General features: G+C 39.5%; 3 protein-coding genes across 6 annotated transcripts in view; 2 read left to right on the top strand and 1 right to left on the bottom strand.

Moving 5' to 3' along the window:
- The window catches only part of LOC148423115 (lysine-specific demethylase 6A-like), a 49,366-nt gene extending 46,875 nt beyond the window's left edge, over positions 1-2,491 (bottom strand). Inside the window, exons 1-2 of one of the 3 annotated variants that reach the window (XM_088414280.1) lie at positions 1,978-2,490; positions 1,758-1,821 (exon numbers count right to left, since the gene is read on the bottom strand). In XM_088414280.1, the coding sequence (XP_088270406.1) occupies positions 1,758-1,821; positions 1,978-2,165 (252 nt within the window). In that variant the 5' untranslated portion in view covers positions 2,166-2,490. Of the gene's footprint in view, positions 1-1,757 lie in introns of all 3 variants that reach the window. The other 2 variants (XM_088414278.1, XM_088414279.1) reach the window with 2 other exon arrangements.
- Positions 1,747-8,118, top strand: LOC148423114 (FUN14 domain-containing protein 1-like). 2 transcript variants are annotated; one of them, XM_088414284.1, is made up of 6 exons: positions 1,747-1,765; positions 3,229-3,290; positions 3,742-3,895; positions 6,497-6,572; positions 6,675-6,803; positions 7,489-8,118. In XM_088414284.1, the coding sequence occupies exons 2-6, from the start codon at positions 3,272-3,274 to the stop codon at positions 7,564-7,566; spliced, it is 456 nt and encodes a 151-aa protein (XP_088270410.1). In that variant the 5' UTR covers positions 1,747-1,765; positions 3,229-3,271; the 3' UTR covers positions 7,567-8,118. The 2 variants fall into 2 exon arrangements, with proteins under 2 accessions (XP_088270410.1, XP_088270409.1); XM_088414283.1 differs by lacking the exon at positions 1,747-1,765 and adding an exon at positions 2,073-2,166.
- On the top strand, positions 8,117-25,336 carry LOC148423113 (EF-hand domain-containing family member C2-like). Its single transcript, XM_088414282.1, has 15 exons — positions 8,117-8,364; positions 10,464-10,652; positions 10,736-10,886; positions 11,365-11,588; positions 11,703-11,954; positions 13,907-14,014; positions 14,105-14,243; positions 15,162-15,327; positions 16,514-16,656; positions 16,770-16,966; positions 17,049-17,182; positions 17,793-17,987; positions 23,096-23,188; positions 23,281-23,380; positions 24,737-25,336. Exons 1-15 carry the CDS (start codon positions 8,155-8,157, stop codon positions 24,857-24,859), a joined length of 2,424 nt encoding a protein of 807 aa, XP_088270408.1. The 5' UTR covers positions 8,117-8,154; the 3' UTR covers positions 24,860-25,336.
- Positions 25,337-25,826: the final 490 nt, after the last annotated feature.

Below are 25,826 nucleotides of genomic sequence, written 5' to 3'. Positions count from 1 at the left end.
TAGCAGCAAGAGCACTTAGCCTCATGTTGGCTAATGTTTGACTCCGCTAGCTTCCATCATACGAGCGAGCAATGATACACGAGCCCTTGGCAGAAGAGACTGAGTTTACAGTGGCGTAAAAATAGGTCATGATTTGATTTCAACCTGATTGACCAATGTGAACTTTGATTTTTTTTGGGATGTATGTGTGTAAGATTGAAGTGTTATTTCCGAAAAAAGAGAAACACTATGGAACAGTAGGCAGCAATATGGAACAGTAGGCAGCTGTGATTCAGATTCCACCGCAGAAGAGACTGAGTTTACAGTGGCGTAAAAATAGGTCACGACTTGATTTCAACCTGATTGACCGGTCAACTTTGATTTTTTTTTTTTTTTGTAAACATATGTGTAAGATTGTTGTGTTACTTCTGAAACAAGAGAAACAATATGGAACGGTAGGCAGCTGTGACTTAGATTCCACCTCTTAACAGCTCTCATGAGGCCACACTACTTTAAGGCCACATTCAACATAGAAATACAACAGTAATTGAATTTTGTAGAAATATAAAATGTCTGTACATTATCTTTACAGCTCTATTTTCCCTTATTAAACACATACATATAAAAAAAAAAAATAAGCCTGGACTACGGCCCAAGAAATTCACGGTATTTTCGTTCATTTCAATTGGAAAAAAATACTGGAACACAAAACATGCGACAATGCAGTTTATCAAGACAGATAATCACACGTTCATGCACGAACGAGAAGCCCACAAACCACATGTTGAAAGCAGACATCACGCTAAGGCAGCTCAGGCTGCGTGCACGTTGTGGTTGAGGATAAATAAAACTGCACCACGCTGTTCATTCTGTACGCCGCCGACCCGTGTGTCATCTGTAATGTTTCCTGTACTGTAAACGGTACCATTGTAATCTCTTTTTTAGCTGAAGTGATTAGCACAGTTAGCGGGGCTAGTTAGCTTGATACGTTCGCCTGCAATTTACATCCCATCGCCGCCATCTTGCGTGCAATCATACAACCGTTATTTTTGATAATCTTCACATTTACATTGACTAAATGTATCTCTTCATTATGTCGGCTAAGCGTGTGTGTGTGTTAACTAGGCAGTAATGCGCTACATACCGGTAGCGGCTAAAGACTAGCATTGGTGAAGTGACGCACGAACCTAAGCAAACGGTTTTGTATGACCTAAGAATTGTCAACTTGCTACACTTCTTTCATTTTATTTTTCACTATAATTGTAACGTACAAGCAGATTCACTCTTGAAGGCTTTTCAATCCACTTCTGTACTTTGCAGCCAAGTGCGAGGGTTGGTTGATTTCAAACAACAAGCAAATCTAATATGTGTGCCTGTTTATCTCATGTCTTCATTCAAACATATGTTGCAAAAGAAACAATGTCCCTTTGGAAGCCTCATTGATTTGTAGTTAAAGGTGAAGGTGCATCTTTTCCCGGCTTTGGAACTGTGACTATTAAACGCGGCGTAAATAACATTTTGCGGCCTTTTACACGGATCGGGTTGTGATAAGAGTAGTGTGGGATCAACACACAATAAATATGACATATCTAAATATTCACGTAAGTCAGAGTTGGGCAAATTCACGCCTGTGCACGTCGCTGCTAACAACATTAGCCACATTAGCAACGAGTGGCGCTGAGAGGTCGCTGCCACTTTATCTCGGGAGGGGATGCGCACTACTAACGAGAGGAAATAATGGAAAGGGGCGACTGTGATGTTACGCTGTGGTGGCATACCTTTAACAGTAAGGCCTTCGTTCTGGCGCCATCTTCTTGAAGCCTATGAAATCCAAACAGGGAACTGCAAGTAGAGGACACACAACACAGGCGGTTCCGTATTACTTGAGGGGGCATTCGTGTTGTGTTATTGCAAACTGCGTAAAACACGCTTATATGGTTCGAAGCGGATATTTTGCCCAACAAAAAAAATGTCACCAAAACATTTGTTTTATCTAACCTGTCAATTGCGAGGAGGCTCTCTTTCTCTTTCGTCGTAAGCGTCGGAAAGTCCTCCTTGGTTTCACTCGCTTTTGCCGACGCCATTTTCTCCTCGTCATTAGCGGTGGCGCTCAGACTCTGCACAGCAGCCGAAGAAGAGGCGGTGGCGGCGGCGACAGCGACGAGCGAAACTCCGCACGATTTCATGGTGGATAAGTTGAAACGGCAACGGGGACCGAATCCGGCTGGGGAGACGGCACGAGCAACGAAAGAGTTGCACACCTTGTTCGCAGCAACTCGCGCGGGGCGTAGCGTGTTTTTCCTTTCCAAATCCTCAAGGAAACGAGCCCTTCAAGTTAGCTTCCACCCGCCTCATTTTACCAGCGTGATTCCCGGCGCCGATGTGTGCATGGTGTGGATGCAACGTTGGCTTTTAACGACTGGGTGTAATTTGATAATATCGTAAACTTCCCCAACCATCGGCTCAAAGTTGTTGTAATTGTGTCACACTCGCAAACGCACGCCGCCGCTATCGGCACGCCTTCTGCGCACATTGTCCAATAGCTGTCGGGATCTGTCGTCATGTGACTGTCCCCGCTTGACGTTTGGCGAGCACGCCAGCGAACACGCGCTTGTTGGCGAGAAAAATGTTCGGCCCTCGGCCTTCTAAACTCCCACGATTGGTTCCGCCCTTTGTATTGTGATTACGTAATCCCACAGTGTGTCATCTAATTTGTTAGAGCATCTATCATTCAAAAGGGCCAGAAAAGGGGAAGTTGTGGTCCGACGTAGGAACCATTTTGTAGTTTTTGCGATCGGTGGAACGATAAACGGTGACGTAATTATAACCAACGTTAGACGGTCCAAAAAGCCAGTCTCTATTTTATGCGAAGGTTTACCAATCTTTGTACTACAAATATGTTCCTTAAAGTGTTGCATTACGATCGCAGCAGATGTTGCGTGGAGCGGACCACACAACTTGCCACAAAATAACCACAATGCCTACATTTACCATAATTCACCTGGGTATAATGTGACGTCAGTTATGACGGATTTCCTTAAATTGGGACTTAGATTTTTTTAAAACTTTTATCTATTTTTATTGAAGACATGGCGGGCTTAACTCATAATTCTATACAAACAACAAGAGTTTTACGTGACTGTCAGACTGTATTCATGTGCTTAAGATCTTATTTTTTTTATTGTTTGCAAAGTTAATATTTTTTGGAAACAAGTAAGTCCTCCTCCTTCCCACTTTGAATGTCAAAAGTAGTCCAAGTGACAACGGACGTGAAGGCAACTGAGGATACAAAATGGCGAAGCACAACAAGGGTAAGCAAGTCGTTCACTCGTAGCTATTTTACCTTCTTTTGGCACACACAGATGAACATAAAACGGTTTTTGGATGAAAAACTTAAAACTGTATGATTGGCTTTGTCATCTGATCATCGTACATCCTTGAAACATGAACACACTGCCTTTGAACAACGATTACCGCAATGTTGGCTAACTTTTCAGCCGTATCCCGTGAGGATGCTAACCAATTGTTTGGACATTAGAACAGTTTATTCAAAGTTGCGAATGTTGTCTAATACACACTACATAAGACCATTTTGAATGGCAGTAATTTTTGCAATGAGGAGACTACGTCACCGTGTGCTGTAATATCACGCTACAAAGATTCAAGCTAAAATTAACATTCTGGACTTTATGTCGTCTGAGTGGTTCAAAACCAGTCATTGAGGTGCTGACTCATCGTTGTGCACTTTCATCCTACTTGTAGATCTTGAAGAGGAGCTCTACGATAAGGTCGTCGATCTGACAGAGTATGCCAAACGTCAACGATGGTGGAACCGTCTGTTTGGCAAGACGTCCGGCCCGATAGCAGAGAAATACTCCGTGGCCACACAGTTAGCTATAGGAGGAGCCAGTGGATGGTAATAAATACATTTATTTATACTTTTTATTTCATAGGTACACATTGGAAGAGTGCAACACAGCAGGATGCTACATCTAGGGTTTGTGACAAGAGTTAAACAAAAATAAAAATCTGTCAAAATGAAAAGTGTGTTTGGAAACGCCACTTGTTATATTGCTACTGCATGTTGGCAGAGTAGAACTATGCACCAGCAATATCGCATCTATTTCCAGGATCAACATAACAATTATATAGCACTATAATGACAGACACGACCTGGGTCTCTGACATGTGGAAAGAAGCAACAAATAATCAAAAGTATTAAGTTATGGAACAATAATGGATTCTCAACTGTTAGGTCAACTTTTTTTGTTTAAATGGATTTTATCTGGCAAATATTAAATTGGATTAAACCCGAACAATTCACATGTGTATATTTTATTAACCCTTACTCATCTAAACATGGTAATTTAACTAATATTGTTTGGCCAATCAGACTAATTCATATTCAACATTCAGCTACATGACAAATGTGATAATTTCCTTTTGTTGTGCAACAGACTCTTAGCAAAAACGACGTCTCTCCGTTTGTGTGGAAATTGTAATCCTGCAAAATGATCCGTATTTTTAAAGGACCTAGATCATGGTACTTTTTCCACTGTAAAATACATGTACATGAATTACATTTGGCATATTGGCATTTTTTTTCTATTAAATAAGAGTTTTATGGTACCAATATTTCCAACAAGGAAGTGAAATATCTTGCCACACCTCTCGCCATGTGGCCGGCTCGTCCCCTTCATGATGTTGTTCAATTCCGACCGGCCATGTAACATCCATCCATCATCTTGCCCGCTCAGCCTCACACGTCGTCGTAGCCTATCCCGTTAGAGTGATTGGAGCCGCCAAAACAGGTGTTGTTTTACTCCTCTATCCCTAAAATGCAAAACAGTATCAAGTGACCATCCTGATGTTCCTCCTATCAAATCAGTTGAGTGGAAAACCGCTATTCATAACAGTTCAGCCTTCGAATGAATTATTTACTATTGATGTTGACTGTCTGACTTTGCACTCTCAAACACACATTTTCTACTGTTCATCTTTGTTAACTAATAAATGAAACGTTGCTGGTTAATTGGCCAACCTGGACCAAAACAGTTCCTCCTCAACTCCAGAACCCAACACAACTACTACTCTTGCACGAGTGGTACGAGGCCTTGCTATGATCATCTGGCCTCTCGCAAGTCATGTTTATTAGCTTGGATGAGCCAGTGTTGGGAGGTAGAATAAAGCAAGGAAAGCTTAGAAATGCATCAGTGAAAGGAAATGACACTTATGGGGTGTTTAGGAAAATGCACTGGTAATCTGATTACATGTATTTGTTTGTGGAAGTGTATTGAAGTGCACTTGCATATTGTCTTCTGAATATGTGAAACTGGTACATGCATTCCTTTACTTCCCAGGCCTGAACGTGATCAAGTGTTTGCACCTATATTCTGCCTCCTCAATGATAGAGATTGAGGGAATCAACTTGTTGCAATCATATTCTACTTTCTCAAACAGCATCTAAACTGTAATCGAGGCAGGAATGGGGCAATCAAGGATGTGGTGTAACACCCAACAGTCACCACTTATGTCCTGTTCTATTGAAATTAACTGTCTGACAAGTAATTTTATGCATTATGCCATGTGTTGGTGCCATTCAGTTGTGTGTAAAAAGCAAAGCGACAGGAATGTCACTATAAAACGTTTGAAGAATTGATTATTCCTTTGATTAACTCATTCGATCCCAAAGATGTTTTTTTACGGGTTTTTTTGTTTGTTTTTTAAGTCCATGCAGACATTTTATGCCAGGTACCTTTTAACATAAATTGTTTACATTGATTTCGGATGTTTGGTTGAAGGAGTGTCTTAAAATGACTCGTACGAAATGAATTAAGTACTAAAGTAACCAATTACTTTAAGCACTTTAGTGAGTAATTTGTACTAAAGTAAATGATTAATTTAATCACTTAAGTACATAAAGGAATCGATTAATGTATGAAGTTGTGGATTAATTTATTCTTTTAGTACCAGTCAAAAACAAAAACTTGAAAACAATAATGACACAAAAGTCATTACATGTGATTGAATGTCTGCACTATTAAAAACAAAGATGCCTTTGGGATTGAACGAGTTAATCAAATAATAAAGAAAATATACAGTTTGCATTAAAGAAACTTTAAAAAAAAGAACACTTTATCCTCTTTACTGTTTATTTAATAATTACCTGTCAATTTTCTGAGCAAATTGGTGGTGATACAGGAGTTTTTGCTCCACATATAAAAATGACTTTGGGATTGAATGAGTTAATGAAAAAAAGTATAGTTTGCGTTAAAGTGTAGTGTAAAACCACTTTCTCCCAATTACTGTTTATTAGGTAATTACCCATGTATTTTGTGAGCAAATTGATGACGAAAAAGAACTATTAGCACCTCACCAAAGGATTATTGATTTAGTTACCCGATAATCTGTTTTTTTACTGACTTTGATCAGATAGAGATAATCAGGCTCAAATGAGCCCTGACAATGAATGTGCACACCCTGCTTAACCCTAACGAATACATTGTCTTCTTTTCAGGTGTGCAGGCTATCTCTTCCAGAAAGTTGGCAAAGTTGCTGCCACTGCTGTGGGTGGAGGACTCCTGTTGTTACAGGTATGTATTCATTCACTGTTCAATATTTGAACCTTTCATTGGAATTTTAGTATAGAATTCTTGTACTCTTGACCTTGTACTCTTGACTTATCTGCTCTCTAGATAGCAAATAATAGTGGCTACATCCAAGTGGATTGGAAGAGGGTTGAAAAGGACGTGAACAAAGCAAAAAAGCAGATCAAGAAGAATACCGACAAAGCAGGTCCAGAGCTAAATACGATAGTTGAGAGGGTGAGTTGCTAACACACACAGAAAATCATCAGCTTTATTCTATCATGCTCATTATTGAGGTTCACTTGCTAAACTAATAGAGCAATCTTACACGCATCAAAGTCTCTCATGCCCAGCTTGAAGTTTGCATTTATGTAACAAATGTGACAACAGGATACAGTACAGGCCAAAGGTTTAGTCATACCTTCTACTACCAAGTTGGCCACTTGTTTTTTTACGCTGTTTGGGTTTTGCTAGTGTGACCTTTCACAGTTGTCCATAATAGACATTTTGGCAGTTGTCTAATAGAACTGTCAGCTGTGTATAAACTTGACTTTTCCACATCGCAAAAGATGGTCCCAACTCGATTAATAGTGCAAGAAATTCCACTAATTAACCCCGATAAAGCGCACTGGTGAAGTAAAAACCATTTCACTCGAGTTATGCATGTGATGCCATGAGCAGCTGTGTGTTCAGTTGCCAGCAAGGGACAAAATGGCCTTCCCCTGAAATGAATACAAATGGGTGGAGTTTGCTGCATAATTAAGATTACACAAAATCATATTTCACAAACCCCAAATTAATCCAAATATAATGCTTAGACTTCTGGGGCAAATGAAACACATTGCAAAGAACATTTGGGGCTTGACTTTCCCTTAATATGAGCAATTTTAATTGATGATACTTCTTTGTATGGTGCTCTCAGTCCACAGAGTTTGTGAAGAAAAACATTGTGGTCACGAGCGGCTTCGTCGGAGGCTTTCTCCTTGGCCTTGTGTCCTAGGCCCAGGCAGATGGATGACTGAACGCATCGGGAAAAGGGAGACTTGTTGCTCGGTGGATAATCAATGCGCTATCGGCATGTTTCCAGTTTTCCTGTAGCTTTATTTTTAGGCTGCACCCTTCTCTATGTAAAGATAAATCACATCTTTACCTTCTCTTGAAGAATAACCATCATGGGTGAATACACTCAGTTCTTGTAACAGGCCAAATGATTGCACTTGTATTACAGCAGGAGATGTTTACTGTATCCATCTTCCATCACGTGAGCCAATGTTTTAACAAAAGTGCGGTAAAGCCTCACCTCGGACACTCCTGTGATAAAGATAAAGGGGACAGCTGTTAGAATGTTGCAACTTTTATTTATTGTTACCACCAGCGAAAGGTTCACAATGTTGTAATCATATTTGGAGCAAATGCTGATGCTGATTATTTTGGGAAATTGTTTGCCCTTTTTATGCTGTTTAAAGAAGCAATAAGTTAATGCTTTAAAATTGTTACAGACTGGTCATTAAAGTGGATGTTTGATTGAAAAATAAAGTACATTTGAACATTAGCTTTATTGTTATTTGTTCCGTTGCTGCGTAGGTTAATGCACATAAATGTAGAACTTGAAATACAAACGAACACAAGTCTTCTTCGTAGGTTCCTGCTATTGGAAACCTATCAAGGTAACCCGGGTTACCGTCAACACAGGACTGATACACTGGGAATAGCAAGAAGCACGTTTTTGGCAAGTGGAAACGGGACAATTTGCGCCATGGCGTTACCTTTTCTTCCCGGAAATTCTGCAAATTTACACGTAAGTACTGTGACGTTTATGGAGACTGCTACGTATATAGAATGTATAGGGTATAAACGTGTAAGTATCTTGGAATTTATACGAGCTAATATGGCCAGACAGTTGAAAGTTAAAAAGTTGGCTGACCTATTGGGCGTTGCACTTTAGTTTGGTTTTTCTCGTACATGAGTTAATTGTATTGAAGTCACTATTTCGTTCACGTAATAGCCTTGATCAGAACGGCGGGTGGGGTGAGGGGTCTACTTTGCACCAGTTTAAAGTGGCGGTAACAAGCCCTTCTTACCGGGAAAGAAAAAAATAACAATAGATGAGACACGGTACAAAATTTCAGTCTGAACGTCCGGGAACAGGCGTTCAAAGTTTGTCATTTCAGGGAAGGAGCGTGTCTCATTTTAGTGACCGTGACGACGAGCTAAATCACGGTGTTAAAATCGAGGGCGACCTGGCTCATCAAAGCATGACTCCTTACACGATGTTAACTTTAAATTAACTAAACTTTCTAATGGTCATATGTAATACCTAATTAAGATATTGCGAGCAATTTTATTGTTGACCTCGCCAAAATTCGGTCCACAAGGGCCTGTGTCTTGCATGTTTTCAAAGTGTTTCTTTGCAACAAAGCTGATTCGAATGATCAACCCATGCGAGGTCTGCAGGATCTCTAAAATGATCCAGGCTCTCATGGACTGGAGTTCGCCGTTTCTGGACAAAGAAGGGTTTAAACATAATTTGGACAAACCTTTATTCTGAACTTCTGATTTTAAACTATCCCTCAATTTGTTGTACGCTGTATATGTACAGTAATAACATTGGGAAATGATTAAACATTTACAGTATGGTTTCACACAAGGATCACCAACCTTTTTGAAACCGAGAGCTTCTTCTTTGTCACTGAGTAATATGAAGGGCTACCAGTTTATGTGAAGACACTGATCAAGTTAGTGGTTTCTCACAATATTAAGAAACAGCTGTAGTTTGATCAAGTGTAATATGTAATGTGCAGTAGGCCTATATGTCATATATGCACAATTGTTGGTAACATTCTTAGAAAATCAAAATGTTCTATCACTTGTAACCTATTTGCTGAACAGGTCTGTGGGCTATTCATATGATCTTCGAGGGCTTCTCAGTGCCAGTGGGCACCACGTTGGTGACCCCTGTTTCAGAGTCATAATGCCCCTCCAAAGGCAACAATAAGCCTATAAGTACAATGTGTCCCACAACAAAATGAGTTTGTCAGCCCTGATCTGAAATAATTCATCCTTTTGACACCCAGAGAGAAAAAAAATAAAAAACTCTTCCATGTTCCACCAGTCCTGAAAATGATGAATGAGCTACAGAGGTATTTTCTTCCTACTGAGGTCCCTTAACTTTCTAATCCACTTAGATTGTTCAAACAGTACTGTAATACTGCTTTTAACTACAGACACAACTACAGTATACAAGTGCACTGTACTTAGCAACTGTACTGTCTGAGATGAAAAATATTGTGTCTCTGTGACATGCAATTAGAACATTCAATGTTTTTTATTTCCTCATAACACGAGGGAGCCAGAACCATTTTTGGTACTAATTTAATACAGAAAATCACGGATTTAAATGATGTGAAAGTTTTATTGTCATGTGCATAATATTATTTTACCACACAATGAAATTCCTTTTCCATTCACTTACCCGAATAGCAGACTATATTCCATTTTGGAGCAATAAATAAATAGAAATAAGTCATTGACGTTTAAAAACTTTTAACAAAACTTCTTGCTTCTTTATATTCATACACTTTGATTAACACAGTACAAGACAAAGATGACGGCTAACATCTGATTGTTAGATACTTTAATTGCTAAGTTTCAAACAGGATGTTCTCATGTCCTCAGATACTGAGCTTAGCATATCACAAGAGTTGCATCAACAAATTGCAACAGAAGCAGACTGCAAGTCATAGAAAGGCATTGGTGGATCAACTTGGAAATCCATCCATGTAGCCATGTTTTAATAAAATACAAGAATGAGAGTGGCCACAAATGTTTTTCCTTGGTACAATCTAAATAATGCAATTCACCTGCTGTTATACTTTTATATTGTTCTTTGTGATCCAGCTGCTGAAGGAGAAATTCCATAAATCCCAACATTTTGATTATCTAAGCGGAGAGCCCCTGCTAGCTGGAATAGAAAAGCCAGGCATCGGAGGTGAGCTGTTGCTGGGGCAGCGGATCAAACCAAAATCTTCCGTCTATCCCAAAGTAGCAACAGGTGGTTTGCCGTCATGGGTTGCTTTTGACAAACAGGTATGGGTATGGCACCTTATTTTATATCACAAATCAAATTCAAAGTTTCTGTTAATAAAATTGCAATTGTTTTCACTGTGCAGGCGCTGTGTTTTGAGGCATACTTCCAGGAAGCCGTGCCAGATGCTCCCAATGACACGAACAGAATCCGAAGGTGTAAAATCTATTTCTACCTGGAGGATGATACCATACAGGTGGTTGAGCCAGAATACAAAAACAGTGGAATTCCACAAGGTGAACCAATTTTACTTACATGTCTTTGTGGGGAAAAAAAATCTGGCCTCACTCACTATAAAATATGTGTTTATTCAATTTGAATTACAAAAAAAACCTTTTTTTTTTACGCCAAAAGTTATTGTTAGTACAAAAGTTTAAGGTTTCTGCTTTAAAGTGGAAATATAGTCAGGAAAGGCCTACAAGAACACAGGAACTGTATGTAGGGTTAATACGAGGCACATTATATGGAGGCAGTTGCGTACAGAATCCCATTTAAAGTGAGATTGGTTGTGATCGGTTGTTTCTGAATTCAACCAGATAATCAACAAAAAGTGTGCACATGTTCTCGACCTTTTTTCAGTTGTTTCCTATAACTTCCCCACTCAGAAAAGTAATCAATTAAGTTGTACAGGGTTTTTTTTTTTTTTTTTTTTTACACACTGTACAAAATGATGTGACGACAGATCGTATCTGAATCTTGTCGTTTTCTTGTTAGGAACTCTAATTCGTCGCCAACGCATCCCACTGCCAGCACCCAGGCAGGAGCAGTTCTACAACGTGTTCCACTTTAATCTGAACCAGCAGATGGTGCTGTTTTCCCACACGTTCACGGTGACCAACTGTGACCATTTTACAAGGAACTTTCTCACAAAATGCGGTGTGATACTCAATGACCCTATCGCTGTGCCCGAAGACCCTTACCGCAGCTTAAGAGAAAAGGTTACACCCTATTCTTACTCTTATTCTTAATTCTTTTAATTCTTATTTGCTCATTTTAATAGTGGTTGATTCAGTCCTACAAAACATACTGAAAAAAAAACACTGTTTTCCTAGATGGAGAAAAGCATGAGTCCTTTGCGGCCATACGAGAGGCAAGATACACTGAAACAATTCTTGGATAATGACTGCAAAGTCCTGCGCTTCTTCTGCTTCTGGGACGACACTCAGGCCGCGTACGGGGATCTCCGAGAGCTCGTGTTGCACTACTTCCTAGCTGATGACACAATAGAGATCAGGGAAGTGATCCCTCCAAATTCTGGTAGAGCCACAGCATCCAAATTTCTCCGTCGCAGCAAACTACCCAAGGTGAGACAAGATGAAAATTATTAGTGGAAAAAAACAAACAAATCTGTTGAAAAGAATTGATAGATAGAACATTCTGGAACCTTCCTCAGCATATTTAGAAGCCCTCCAAACAAATTATCCATAATATGCATTTAAAATAACATTTTCACATCTTAACTGCTATATAAGTGTAAAAAGACATTAACTGCTCTACTGAGAAAATAGTAATAGAGGATATGAAGGAGAAACTAGCAGTGTGGCGCATAACATCATCAAAGACAAATGCTCCCTCCCCTCTACATCAGAGGTCCCCAACCTCCGGTCTGCGACCCGGTATCGTTGCGTGGATCAAGTGTACAAGATACACCAGAAATAATTACTGTTCCGTTTTATATATTATTTGAGTCTGAAAGCTATTTTATTTTGAAAAAATATATATATTCTGAAATCTAACTATATTCTCTTCGTTTGGTTTCGGTCACTGGAGAGCCAAAATTAATAAGGAGTTTGAGCACTATTTTCTAGCCAAACCAAGTGAATCTAGCATGGCTGTACAAGAAGATGATCAACTGCTGGAGAATGCGAATGACAGTGCCCTCAAAATGATGTTCGAGATTTCTAACATCCGATCTGCTTGAAGTGGTGTTTTCTGCAATGACCGCGACAAAAAACAATCAATAGAGTTGACTGGATATGAGCAACACACTTTGGGTGTTATTGTCTCCCATCACTCCTAGATGGACCCAGCTTGTTGCGGAAAAACAAACTCAGGGCTCCCAATTAAGTGACTTAAAATAGTAAGTTCAAATTTTGTGTTGAATTTGTATATTACTTTTAAGTTAAAAAAAATAGCTTATTTAATTTTGTCTAACACTGCAAGTTAGAACAAATTGCTATCCCTCCACAAGTGGTCAAGGATAGATGCAGCCGCCGGAGCACTTTCAATCACTTTATTGACCAAACAAAAAAAAAATAAATGCAAGCACATTCACAGAAGAGCAATAAGAGCCAAACAAAACAGTCACAATGTTCATCCTTGTGGTTGGCTGACCTCTTCCCTTCAATCTAGACCTCATTCACTCTGACAGCCCCACTCCCCTCGAGCATTTTGGCTCCACCCGCCGAGTGCTTAATTCAGCTTGAAAGACAGCCAGGCCTCTGTCATGTATGTGTGCTTTCACGCCACTAACTTTGTTTGTACCGATGCCTGTTATTAAATGTCAACAGCCCTCCAAAGGTTGACCGGAATCTCCCATCCTGTGCAAAGATAGCAAGCTGCATCCTTGATGCATCTTTTTTTTTTCTATTTGTAGGACTTGAGCGTGGTGGTCCACAGAAATTGAATGTTTTGACTGTCAAAAAAATGACAAAAAAAACCGTCATTTTGAATGGCTTCCTATACAAAAAATGAGTAAATTTTGTAGGCATTTCTCTTCCATCCATTGCATTTGTTCTCATTAGTGTTAGAGCTTGGGGAGCTTGAAACCTATCCCAGATGACTATGAGTGAGAATCAGGGTGCACCCTTGCACCCTGGACCAGTTACCAATCAAGCACAGAGCACACAATATAGTGCCAGACAAATTACTTCAGTGTTTTGTCTCTATCATTATTTAAACAACATCTGAGTGGTACATGAAAAATTACAGTATGCTATCCACATTATGAAAACATTTTGATGTGAGTGTTATATAATTTAGAATCTTCAAAGTACGCACCATTTGGCCCAAAAAGTAACTTTGTACATCCGGGTATTTCCTATCAGTTTTATAATTATTTTTATTAAATATTATTATTGAGCCAATGCACATATTTTACATTAGAAAACAATGTCACGTCTCATCATAATGCCCAATAATTGAAAAAGCATTGAATTATTCTGCCTCAAACTATCTTAGATGCGGGCGTAGCATGGCGTCAAAGTTTGATGATTATTTCCTGCTTGCAGCTTTTGTTATGATCATGTCTTCATAGCATGCTTCAAACCAGTTGAATCTACCAGGAGAGGTGACCAACCGCACTGTGCTTAATGTGCTGGCCTCCCCCAGGCAAGGAGACCGTTTCATACTGGACAGCCTCAAAGTACATCATTCCAGTTGACTTTATACTTATAACAAAATTGAATCACATAATTGTAAAGTATGCCCAGCCAATGTTTACATTTTCCCGCAGACAGGAGCCATTCAAGAGGAGTTTTATAAGGATTGTGATTTGACCGTGGGTGGCGAGTTGAACGTGTGGGGCAGGAAAGTAATTATCGCCGACTGTGATGACTTCACTAAAGACTACTACCGCAGCAAGTATGGTATAGGTAACCAAAAGCAGAACTCTTTTTTATTCATTGACATTGTTTGTTTAGTTTTTTCTATTTGTAACGTCTACATTTAACCACTCAGGGGCAGTAGACGTTAACACATGCAGGTCACTCACCCAGCAGTAAACCCTTTTCCTCAGAACAATGATACGTTGCTGTAGAAGAGTTATAGTTTAGCTTCCCTCAGTTTTTATAGTATATCCTCCCTCCCAGCTAAAAAGCTTCTCACATGCCTATCAAAGATGATCTTGTTCATCTAAATCCCTCTCACTAAACAATAACACTCACAATCTTTGTTTTCATTTTTGTGTCTAAACTCAAAAGAGCCAATCGACCCCAATCTATATTAAATATTGATTTATTTATTTTTTGGTGAAAAAGAGAAATGTTGGGGTACTTTTGTCAGTTTTTTTTTTTTTTTAAGCGGGGGAGGTAGAGCGGTTGTCATGGTCAAGGCATCTCATACAGCTGTGGCAAAATCTGGTTTCACTGGTACTACAGCGGAATATTGGCAGGATGGTTTTCATGTTTATACTGATCAGCTAATAGAAAAAAAATAGATTAGATAAGACACTCTGGTGGTGGTGCCATCACTGGGGCCAAGGGAGGTTGGGGTGAACAAAAATCAAACTGGCCCCCAGCAGAAGTAATCCAAGCCGGGGTAGGATGAGTCTGCTAGCCTGGGCAGAATGTTGGGGCTCTGCTGCATTAGTCACAGTCATAAAGTAGGCAGTGTGATGCATGCTGATGGAAGCTGTTGTCTGACTCCTAGCAGTCATAGGTCGTTGGGGGTTAACATCCGCCCAGGATGCCATGCTCCCTCACAGATGGATTACCTTGGAGCCTCTGATCATTTTAGAGCTCCTACCAGGGTTTGTCTTCTATTAAGTGTTTTCTTCTTCTGACCCCCTTCAGAGGACTTCAACCCAGTGCAGTACAAAGCTCCTGTAGTCCCCAAGCCCCCCAGGCTCGTACCTCCTTATAATGGCTTTGGCTCAGAGGAGGACTCACTAAGTTCCTGCCAGCGCCTGCTGCCCAAACCACCACAGAAAGACCTCCATAAATTCATGGAATATGACAGGTTGGATCATATTACACGTTACATTATTTGTTGTTTACAACACACCTAATTTTGGCAACCATATATAACCCAGTGTTGACACAGACTCAAGATTCAGTTTCAGGGTACAGATTGCAACTTTTTAATTCATATTGTTTTACATTTATTAGTGTGTATATTTAAAATAACATTTCCTCCAATAATACGGTAGTCATATTGTCAATTCATTAATCTTGACCACTTGCCAGCTCTATGCCAGCTATGCCAAAAACTTGCAAATAAATGTGTTCTTAATGACCAACAGTATATTTTAAATATAATCGTAGGTCTAGTTATCATTAAATTACATTACAAGGGGTGTGGCTGCCATGTCTGTTATAGCTACGGACAATGGTAAATGCAGCACCTCCCGCTGTCCATAATCAAAAACGGTCTAAATCTTACACATTGTCCCTTCAAGGACAGAGTTATCAAATTTGGTCAACCATCTAGATTAAGGCATTTATACTACCTTAGTGTGTGAATGTTTTTGAATATGTCTTTGTTTTTACATAACATACATAACGCAAATAACACTGCACTTCTTGTCAGTGCTCTACCACTCTTTGTCATGTGTGGTTGGGATTTGTTGTTTTCTTTGGGTTTTGTTCATGTTCCTAAGTTCTAGTTTCAAGTTTTGTTTCCCCCTGCATCTCCTTTTGCTGTCGGTGTCTCATCAGTTTGATCTTGTCCACCTGCTTGTTTACCTGCCCTCCTTCTCATCCAATCAGCTTCCCCTGCCTTTTGTCTCTCCCCCAGCTGTGTCGTGTCTTCTCGTTAAATGTGTAGTCTATTTAAGTTCCCAGTTTGCATTCGCTTCTTGTCGGGTCTTTGTTTATTTTCCGTGCGGCCTGGTCCGTGTCGTACGTCTCCCCCCTGCTGTCTTGCCTCGCGTTCCCTTGTATCCATCCTTCCCGTGATTGCCTCCCGTTCCTTGTTGCCCCAGTAAGTTAATAATAATAGTTAATAATAAAGTTAATAATATTGATTATTATTATATTCAGTTGTGAAAGGTTTGTGTGTTTCTTATGTGAGTTTTACTTTCAGGGCCAGCGTTCCAAAAACATGCATGTCAGCATAACTGAAAATTGTCCTGGATGTACTCCGAATATGGGCGAACTGATCAGAAAATATTTGTTTTTAAGTGAGGTTTCTTATATTCCTGCAGGTGTGGGCTTGAGAGTAATGTGCTCAAGTTTTATGCCAAGATGGTGACCACCAACCAAGTAGATAGTGACAGGGAATTTGTCATCTCCTTCTACCTGAGCGATGACTCCATCAGCGTGTTTGAACGCTCACAAAAAAACTCAGGTAAGGACCGTGTCTCAGAACGTGAACAACAAACTGATTGTAAAAGTTTCACATTGAGGCGAATTTTTGTGAGACTGCAGCTTCAGACCTCTCTCTCCTTCCTGGACCTTTAGGTGTGATAGGTGGCATGTTTCTGGCGCGGGGTCGCATCAAAAAACCAGACCAAGAGTTGTTTAAGAGAGAGCCCTCCCAGTATTTCACCGCCCAAGATATGTACGTAGGCGCTTCCCTCTGCCTTAACAACAGGCTATTCCGGCTGCTGGATGCTGACGAGTACACCTTCAAATACTTGGAGCAACATGCTGAGCAGGTATGGATGGAAATGTTATGATCAAATATTGGCAGCACAGTTAATTATTTCATGCAATATCGTGTGTAACTTTCTCTGTAAGTTCCCCAAAGCCAATATTGGCACCATCCTGGCTAAACTACGGTCAATTCCGGAAGAGAAGCAGCGTGAGATCAAGAATTTTCTGACCCTTAATGATCCTACCAACACTGGATTTGTCACCTTTGAGTCGCTCAGGTACTGTATTAATAGTTAGTAATCTTAGTTAGACTCCCTTTTAGGCTCTTTGCAAAATCAAAATCTTTGCATAAATGTCACTAAGTGAGGTTTTGGGAGGTTGAACACACCTAAGCGATAATTACGCAATCCCGGAACCAAGATCCCTGATATTGGATGCAAGAGAAGGCCTGGCACCAAATCTCTATTGCATGGCATTAAAAAAAATGCATTGTCCTACAAAAAGACAGACATTTGTAAAAGTAAAAATACAAAAACCAAAAAGAGAAAAAATTCACTATTTGATGACCATAAAGTGAACGTGCAATTTTGTAAAGTTAACACTAGCGAGGGGTTAGGCCCAGGGTTAGAGAGAATGACATCATTTCAGTGGAACAAAGTTGTTTATTGAGGGAAAATGTAGTTGTTTCTTAAAATAAAGTTGCATTTTTTTCCTGTAAAATATATATATATTTTTTTTTAAACTTTCTTGATACGCCACAAACATTTTGAAAAGTTCTTTAGGTGATCTGCCATTTGGGAGCACAATATTCTCCCAGTCTTATGTTTGAACAGATAAAAGTCTTTTAAATTGGGTAATGCTATTTTTCTGTGTTTGACCATATCCCAGGAGCATACTGATGGCGACGGAGTGTGGGCTGAGCGAGCATGAGGTGTTGGTGTTGTGCCGATCTTTCTCCATGCAGCAACAGCCTGAAGTGGACGTTGGCCTGATGCTGAGTGTGGCCCAGGATGTTCTCAAGAAGAAGGACTTTGACCAGATTCCAGACATGACCCGAATGTTTGAACTCCACGACCTCACCAAGTAGGGAAATATTTTCGTGTTTTGAGTAATACATTACAATCAAAACCATCATCATAATCATAATACACTATGTAGATTTGCATCAAACATCAATCTAGCTAAAACAGAATTAACAGCAACTTTGTAGCTTGCTGAAAAGGGTAGTCCATTTGGTCACTGATTTAATATCAACTTTCCAAACAACAATTACTTTGCTATTACAGAAAGCATGAATATGAAATAAATATGCAGTATCAAAGCATGCGATTATGCCACAAACATCATCTGTAGCTGCTCAAAAGAATTGTTTGTCTTATCGGAAAAACGCTTTATGAAGTACTCATCGGAGGGGCTGATTTTTAAATGTATCGATGTATGCAGATTACTTCAGATGTGTTTTGCTACTCAAAGTTAAGTGGAACAAGTTTTGCCAAGACCAACTTTTGAGGACTGGAAAATTAGATGTGTGCTGGTCCCTGGATGTTCTGTCTGATTGGTTAAGGTCTGATGGGGGCGGCATGGCTCGGTGGTAGAGTGGTCGTCTCCCAGCTGCGAGGCTGTGGGTTCGATCCCCCGACCATCGAGACCATGTCGAAGTGTCTTTGAGCAAGACACTGAACCCCCAATTGCTCCTGATGCTGCGTCATCAGTGGGTAAATGACTAGTTAGTGTAAAGCGCTTTGAGTACCCAAGGTATAAAAGTGCAATATAAGCGAAAGTCCATATACCATTTACCAAGGAAAAAGTGTTATTACCGTTTAGGGGAAGATTCGATTCACGTGGCAACATGTACAGGATGGAATCTGATTGGACAAAAATATCTAACATCAATTTATACGTTGAGAAATGCTCTGACATGATTAGAATAGGGTACAGGGAATGTGTAGTATCGGGAATACATTTTATGTAAGGAACAAATATTAGAATTAAGGTTGTAAATGTAGCTCAGTGCTTTTGATAGTCAACACTGGTATGTTGCAGCCAGGCAGCATCTAGTCTAAAATTGGCATTCTGGTTAATTTTGTGTTTGTGGCATATGAATTAAGCATCAAACGCCACCTGTTTTCATCAATCTCAGAAGATGACCATTTTGTGTCCTGAAAGCCTGAAATGACAACACAGTTGCTCAAGGCTCAGGTAGCAACCAATCAAGGCTCACCTGTTTTCTGAGTTTGGTCATGTAACATTTGCAAGCTGAGCTGTGATTGATTGCGCAACCGTGATGTCATTTTTGGTTGACAGCAAGACATGAATAAAAAAAAAGGGTGGATTTTGTCTTTAATTAATCGGAATGCCGTGTTTAGACTAGTGGGAGTGCATGGAACATATGAAAGAGAAGGGTTGACGTCTCCTTCAAAACATCTCCTTCAAACTACAATCAAATCTTTGACTACAGTACTCCACAAAATTCGTAACCATGAATTCATTGATGTACATGAATTCATTGTTCTACTTTCAGCTGCTGCATCATCGTTAAGATGTTTTTGTACTGTCGTTCGCCAAGTCGTGCACTCCCCTTGCTTCTCATGGCTGTAGCTCATCACAGACTCACCCAGGTATTTAAAAGCCTGGGATGTGTCGGTAGTGCGTCAGACTCTTGGCCTGCGCCTTTGAACGGAGTGCACAGGCGCTGATTTGCGAGCCTTCAGTGACCAGCCAAGCATCTCCGTCCGAAATCGCCTAGTGTGAGCGAAGCATAAAATACACAGATAATGGATTAACAGTCAAATGGACACATGCGTGCGCGCACACACACACAGGCGTCACGCAAGGCATCAATCGTGCACTCAGTGGCCCCCAAATCTCAGAGCAAGCATTAGTTCCAGCTTTGGGAGTGGAGCATTGGAGCCAGATGGACCCTAAAGACAAGAAACGCCATGTAGTGCGGAAGAACACACACACACACACACATGCAATTTCTTTGTCACCTTCCTCATTTTCGCTCCTCCCTTTTAGTGCATTAAATCAAAAGATGTCAATCTAAAGAATTCACATACTTTCTAAAAGCAAAACAAAACAAAAGAGTCAACATGGACAGGCATTGTTGATTAAACTGCTGTCAATGTTTTCTTGTAACAATTCAGCATTACACACTCCAGTAGAAATAAAAAGAAAGTAAACATACAGGAATCAACTTGAAATATTTTTTGTTTTCAAAGGTACAGTTTTCAAGAAAAAGAGCTGTAAGGTCTTAATTCTAAAAGTAAAGGATTTTTTGAAGGGAAGATTTCTCATATCTCAAGTAAGCTTTATATGAAGATTTTTTTTAGTTTTTAAAATAGAATTTATTTTAATATGCCAGTAGTTATGAAAATGGTTCTGTTGTGCACATTGTTTTCAAAGTTACAAGAAAAAAACTGAATAAAAAGTCATAAAAGTAAAATGACTTGAAATCAATAATATTACAATTAAAAAGAAAAAAACTGTTCTCAATGAAAAGGTGAAATTGGGGGTAAAGATCAAATTCTACAAAAAGTGTTGTATTTGCTCTCATATAATCGGATATTCAGATTTTTTTTTTCTTGTTGAAAAACCATTTAAAACAGAGAAGACCAAATAGAACATTTCTGAATGACCAACTATACATGTTTGATGCTCAACTTTTTTTTATACCTCAATTCAAACTGTGCTTCAGAGCACACTACTATACTTTTCTCTCTTGACAAATTGGTGAGAATTTAGACAAATCTATACCAACAATTTTTGTTCAATGAGATGAAATTATATCAGAAACACAGGCATAGTGTTGATGGGTGAACAGCAGTATTTTCTATTTGGCTGTTTACAAGTTATGTGTGCATGCATGTGTTTTTTTTTATCCCAATATTTCATTTTTATGTGGTGTGACATATTTCTTAGATGCAAACAGTCATTACAGAACTTGCACACCCATCTTGTTTTCCTACATTGGCTTTGGGTTGATGGGCTTAAGAGAAATTTAGGGCATTGCGCTCTTCCCACCGCAGCTTCCATAAAGTTCTCGAGATTGATCAATGATGATATCTGTGGATTCATATCGCAATCCACTCACTTGACGAGTCCGGCTCGGCGTCGCTTTTTAATAGTCTAATAAATGTCAATATTTTATTAGATATTCTCCACCAAGCCTTTATTTTTATATATATATATATATATATATATATGAATGAAGAGGATAGTTCATCTTCAAGTAGCAATTTTTCTTAGCAAAAGTAGTTTCAACCAGAATGTAGCTGATGTAAATAAGGAGTAAAAAAAAATTCCAAGAAGAAATTTTAAATGAACAATGACAAGGTCATGCACCCATGTTTGTTCTTACTGTATGTGTGTGTTGAGATCCTGGTGTTGATTGTTCTCCATGGCTCTAATGAAACGGTATGGCAGGAATGGGACGCTGGATTTTGTGGCATCACTGAGTGTGAAACAACTGGCAGTCCAGGACAAGCACTCGTGTGTGCTCCATATGCACCACATTAAGCAAGTTTTTTTTTTGTTTGTTTGTTTTATAAACATATATATATATATATATATATATATATATATATATGCATACACACACGCACACAGACATACTGTACATAATGGATTAGTGTCACTTTTGTGCTAACCTGGAGTGCCTGCACTCACCACGGATGAAATTACAACTAAGTAAATCTGTACCACAGATGCCACCGTTTTGTCCGCAATGACGGTGATAGGTCGAATTTGTTTCCAGTGAGGGTTGGGCTCCGCCAAAGCTGCCCTTTTGTCAACAATTCCATTTATTACTTTTATGGACAGAATCTCAAGGCACAACCGAGGCGTTGAGGAGGTCCAGTTTACACATGATGTGGTGCTGTCGGCTTCTCCTTCACAGCTGTCAAGTGGCTGGGATGAAGATCAGCATCTCCATATTTGAGAGCATGGACCTCAGTCGGAAAAAGTCGGAATTCCCTCTTTGGATCAGGGATGATGTCCTGCCCCAAATGGAGGCGTTCCGCAGGATGTATGTTCTCTCCCTTAGATATAGGGTGAGAGGCATCCGGGATGAACTCGGAGTAAAGCCATTGCTGAGATAAGACAGCTCAGGTGGCTCTGGCATCTAGATGGCTCCTTGGTGAGGCGTTTCGGGCATGTCCCACCAGGAGGAGGCACCAGTCACGGCCTAGGACACGCTGGAGAGACTACAGTATGTCTTTTGGCTGTTCTCGGGATCCTCCCGGAGGAGGTGGACGAAGTGGCTGGGGAGAGGGAAGTCTGGGCTTCCCTGCTCAAGCTGCTGCCACTGCAACCTATCCTCAGAAGAAGCTGTAGATGATAGATGGATGGATAAATCTGTTTTTTATTGCTGGTTTCCAAAATATGGCTGGAAGCGACTCATTTTAAATTCCCTGAATTTTTCTGTCAGCCCTTCATGAAAATATGAGCATGTCAAAGTGAGTAAACATAAACATAAGCAGAGATGCAATGTTATCTTCGATTGGATCAGCACATTATCTTCCAATAACTCGCACATTCTCTACTGAAACGTTTCACAAAGCTGCCCTATAGGAGTGTGTTTTGGTTGATAACTAATTCGACAGCTTGGTTATGAAGTCCTATATCTCCAAGTGAAAATACACACACAATAAAAAGTGATTTTTGAAAAAACTACCAATTACAGATGTTTTTTTATTGGACTACTAATTTTCTTGGTTAGATGAAACAACCGATGGAAGTGGTTGCAGGATGTACAATTTACTACTGTAGTTTGTGCCAACTTATTAGTTTGCCTACCTGCCAATAAAGAATTCCAGTCAATTCTATGCTCAATTTGATACCAGTCAATGGCAATCCCTGTGTGGGTACTCGGGCTTCTTCCCACATTCAAAAACTACCATTCTAGATTGGTTATTTTAACCAAAGGATCAGCCGGAAAAAAACCAACTAGATTGGTAAACTTCAACCAAAGTTCTTCTGTAATTTTGACTAATCAGTTTTTAGAGTACACTTCAACTTCATCTCTGTACTATAGCAGTGTCGTCTTTTCAGGACAGGACCACCCAGCCACAGACATGTTAATTGCAGTTGCGGATTGCAGGAAAAAAAATGCATTTCCTAAGTCACTTGGTGTGTTGACCTATAGATGAAATAATATAAATATTGATTTATCTTTTCCTTCGCTTCTTCAGAACAGGACGCGCGTCCATCAAAGAGGCAACAACCATCTGCAGAACCTTCCAGCTCCCCCTCTCTGACAACCTGCTAACACGTCTGCTCCACAAGTATGACCTGTCTACTTTAAAGCGGGATTGATTTGATACACTTCTCGGATCTCATTTGTACCTTATGTTTCGCATGCATCTGTGACGTTAAGGTTTGCAGATGGGGACCAGATAGACTACTATGCTTTTCTGGCTGGCATCAACTGGCTAGAGCATCCTGCTCCCCCAGTGATGCCTGATGACATTCTACAAGTAAGATGAAACTTAACAAAACTTGCAATTAGACAAAAAGTGTCACCCCCGCATTTACCTTTGTAGAGTTTTTTTTTTCTAGTTTTTGTTATTGTTGTTTTTATAATTTTTCAAGTCCTGTATTCAAAGTACAAGTTGACTTTGCTTATAAGTCTAACAAGCGAATCAGTGAATTTTACAAAAACGTGTGTGGGGGGGGGATAAGTGCAGGGCAATATGTGTGTTAATACAAATGCTGAAACTACATCATGTTTCAACAAAATTAGATTTGAAATTTCAATGCTTTATTTATTTGACACTGCAGAATATTAATTTCTCGCCTCCAATTTAACTCAGACGTCCTCACCTTCCTGCTCGTCATTTGCGCAAATATCCTCGTTACTCTTCCACAAGTAGTCATATTCGGACCCATTCAATTTGTTTGAAATGGAGGTCTTAAGGGATGATTTGCTGATCATCTTACTTGGAATGTTCTTCACACAAGAGATGACTGTGAGATCAGAATGCTAGCATCAATGTGCATGCACACATCTGAGGGCTGAAGGAGACGAGTAAAGCTGTCTTTTCCTTTTCATAATGCGCCAAAGTCCGCCAAAAACATCCATGCAGCCTCATTGTTGACAACAATGCTTTGTGCAAATGCTCTAAAACTAAATTAGAGGTAAATATAATCATCTTAAACCATGTAAATAATGACATATGACTTATTTCGCATTTGAATTAATGTATATATCATGGATATCAAAGATATGTGGAAAGATATTGGTCTGTTTTGAGTTAGGCAGTTCTCAGTCGACCCCCCTAATAAGGGGGTTGAAAATGAGGGGAAAAAAACTCAATTTGTCCTTGGAGAAATAAGGTATTAGGGGGGTTGAGTTGACCCATATTTTTGTGGCAAACGCTTATTGCCAATTTTAATCGCACTAATTCAAGAATTTTGGGGTTGAATATGATACGATACCATTATCACATTGTGTCCATCAATTATTTGCAGATTGCCACTATTCGAATGCTGTCTGATCCTATCTGTATTTTATTGTTTTGGAAAAATACTACATTGTTGTAAATTTACAAGTTACAATTAAAGCGGATTCTCACAAATTAGGATTTTTTATTGTAAATAATCACAAAAAATACTTATGTATCCATATGAAATATTTAATAATGTTGACCACTTTTGTACCATATTGTCAAAAAAAAATTGTTAACACACCTCAACGTAAAGCATAATCTTAAGGATACTGTTACTGATGTTTAGTTCATTTGGAGTGGGGAAAAGAACATTTCTACAACAATGGTGTGATTGTCTTTATGTTTTGAATTTCTTCTCTTACTACACTGTGTTGTCTTCTCCAGTTTGATGTGAATCTGCGACGTGACGCTAACGGAGTGAAAAACATCCATTACCCCTCCCTGGTGGAGGAAGTGTTCTCCGGCGTCTCCATTGCAGCCGACCCGGAGAGCGTGGCATTGGCATAGAGTGCATTAACACACACCCAAATACGTTGAATGAGCCTAGTAAATGAACATGCAATCTGTGTGGTTTTGACATCATGTGCATGTATTTAAAAGTAGGTTGACTTATAACAAAACCACATTTCAGGTCAAGTGGGGTTATATAATGACTACGGGTATTTTGCTATGGCTTCCAGCACTGAGCTGAAATTATACAAGAGATAATTGGCTTGAACAAAGATCACTGCTGTCAGCTCACAGCTGTGGAAACAACAGGTACCTATGAGATGATCACATTCAGCCCAAGTGAAATGAGACAATTTTATGTCATTTTCGTAACATCTCTAAATCAGTGGTTTTCAGAATTTGTGAACCATAGCTTCTCTATCCACAGTGTCCTATGCTGAGCCAATTAAAAGCTTGTGTGATGGTGGCCTTCTATCATCTGACATGCCGAAATAAAGATTTTTGTTGTTAGAATAAGAGGTCAAATTACAAGAAATAAACTTCTTTTAGAACAAAATGTTTGTTTTTGCAAATACAATAGCACCTCAACTTATGCACTGAATTTGTCGTGACCAAGCTTGTAGCTCAATTTATTCATTAAAAAAATGTGTTATTGTAACACAAAACATTTTTCCTTCAAAATAGGCATATTTTTAAAGGAGGTGGGGATAATGTTGTGCTTTTAAGTGTTAATGCATGCACAGCAAATACTTGAAATGTAAATGGGGATAGAAATCCTTAAAGTTCAAATGATTGCCAAGTTGAATCAAGGGCGTTGTGATTAGCCAACTTCCCATCACAACGTTTTCCGATGCTACGCTACCCTTAAGCTGAAGTGGTGTCCCCATTGAGTCATATCCGGCTGCAGTGTTGTGAAGAGAAGGCTTATTGCTGGATAAGTGACATCCACACAGGGTTGGAGGTATATAAGTAGGTGTGATTCTGGGAGTTAAAGCCCACTTTCCTAAGTAAAAGCCACATGGCG

Source organism: Hippichthys cyanospilos, chromosome 5 (genome assembly GCF_059441005.1).
Source record: "Hippichthys cyanospilos isolate Australia breed blue-spotted pipefish chromosome 5, RoL_Hcya_1.0, whole genome shotgun sequence".
Taxonomy (NCBI): Eukaryota; Metazoa; Chordata; class Actinopteri; order Syngnathiformes; family Syngnathidae; genus Hippichthys; species Hippichthys cyanospilos.
This window is presented reverse-complemented; position numbering and strand designations above follow the sequence as displayed.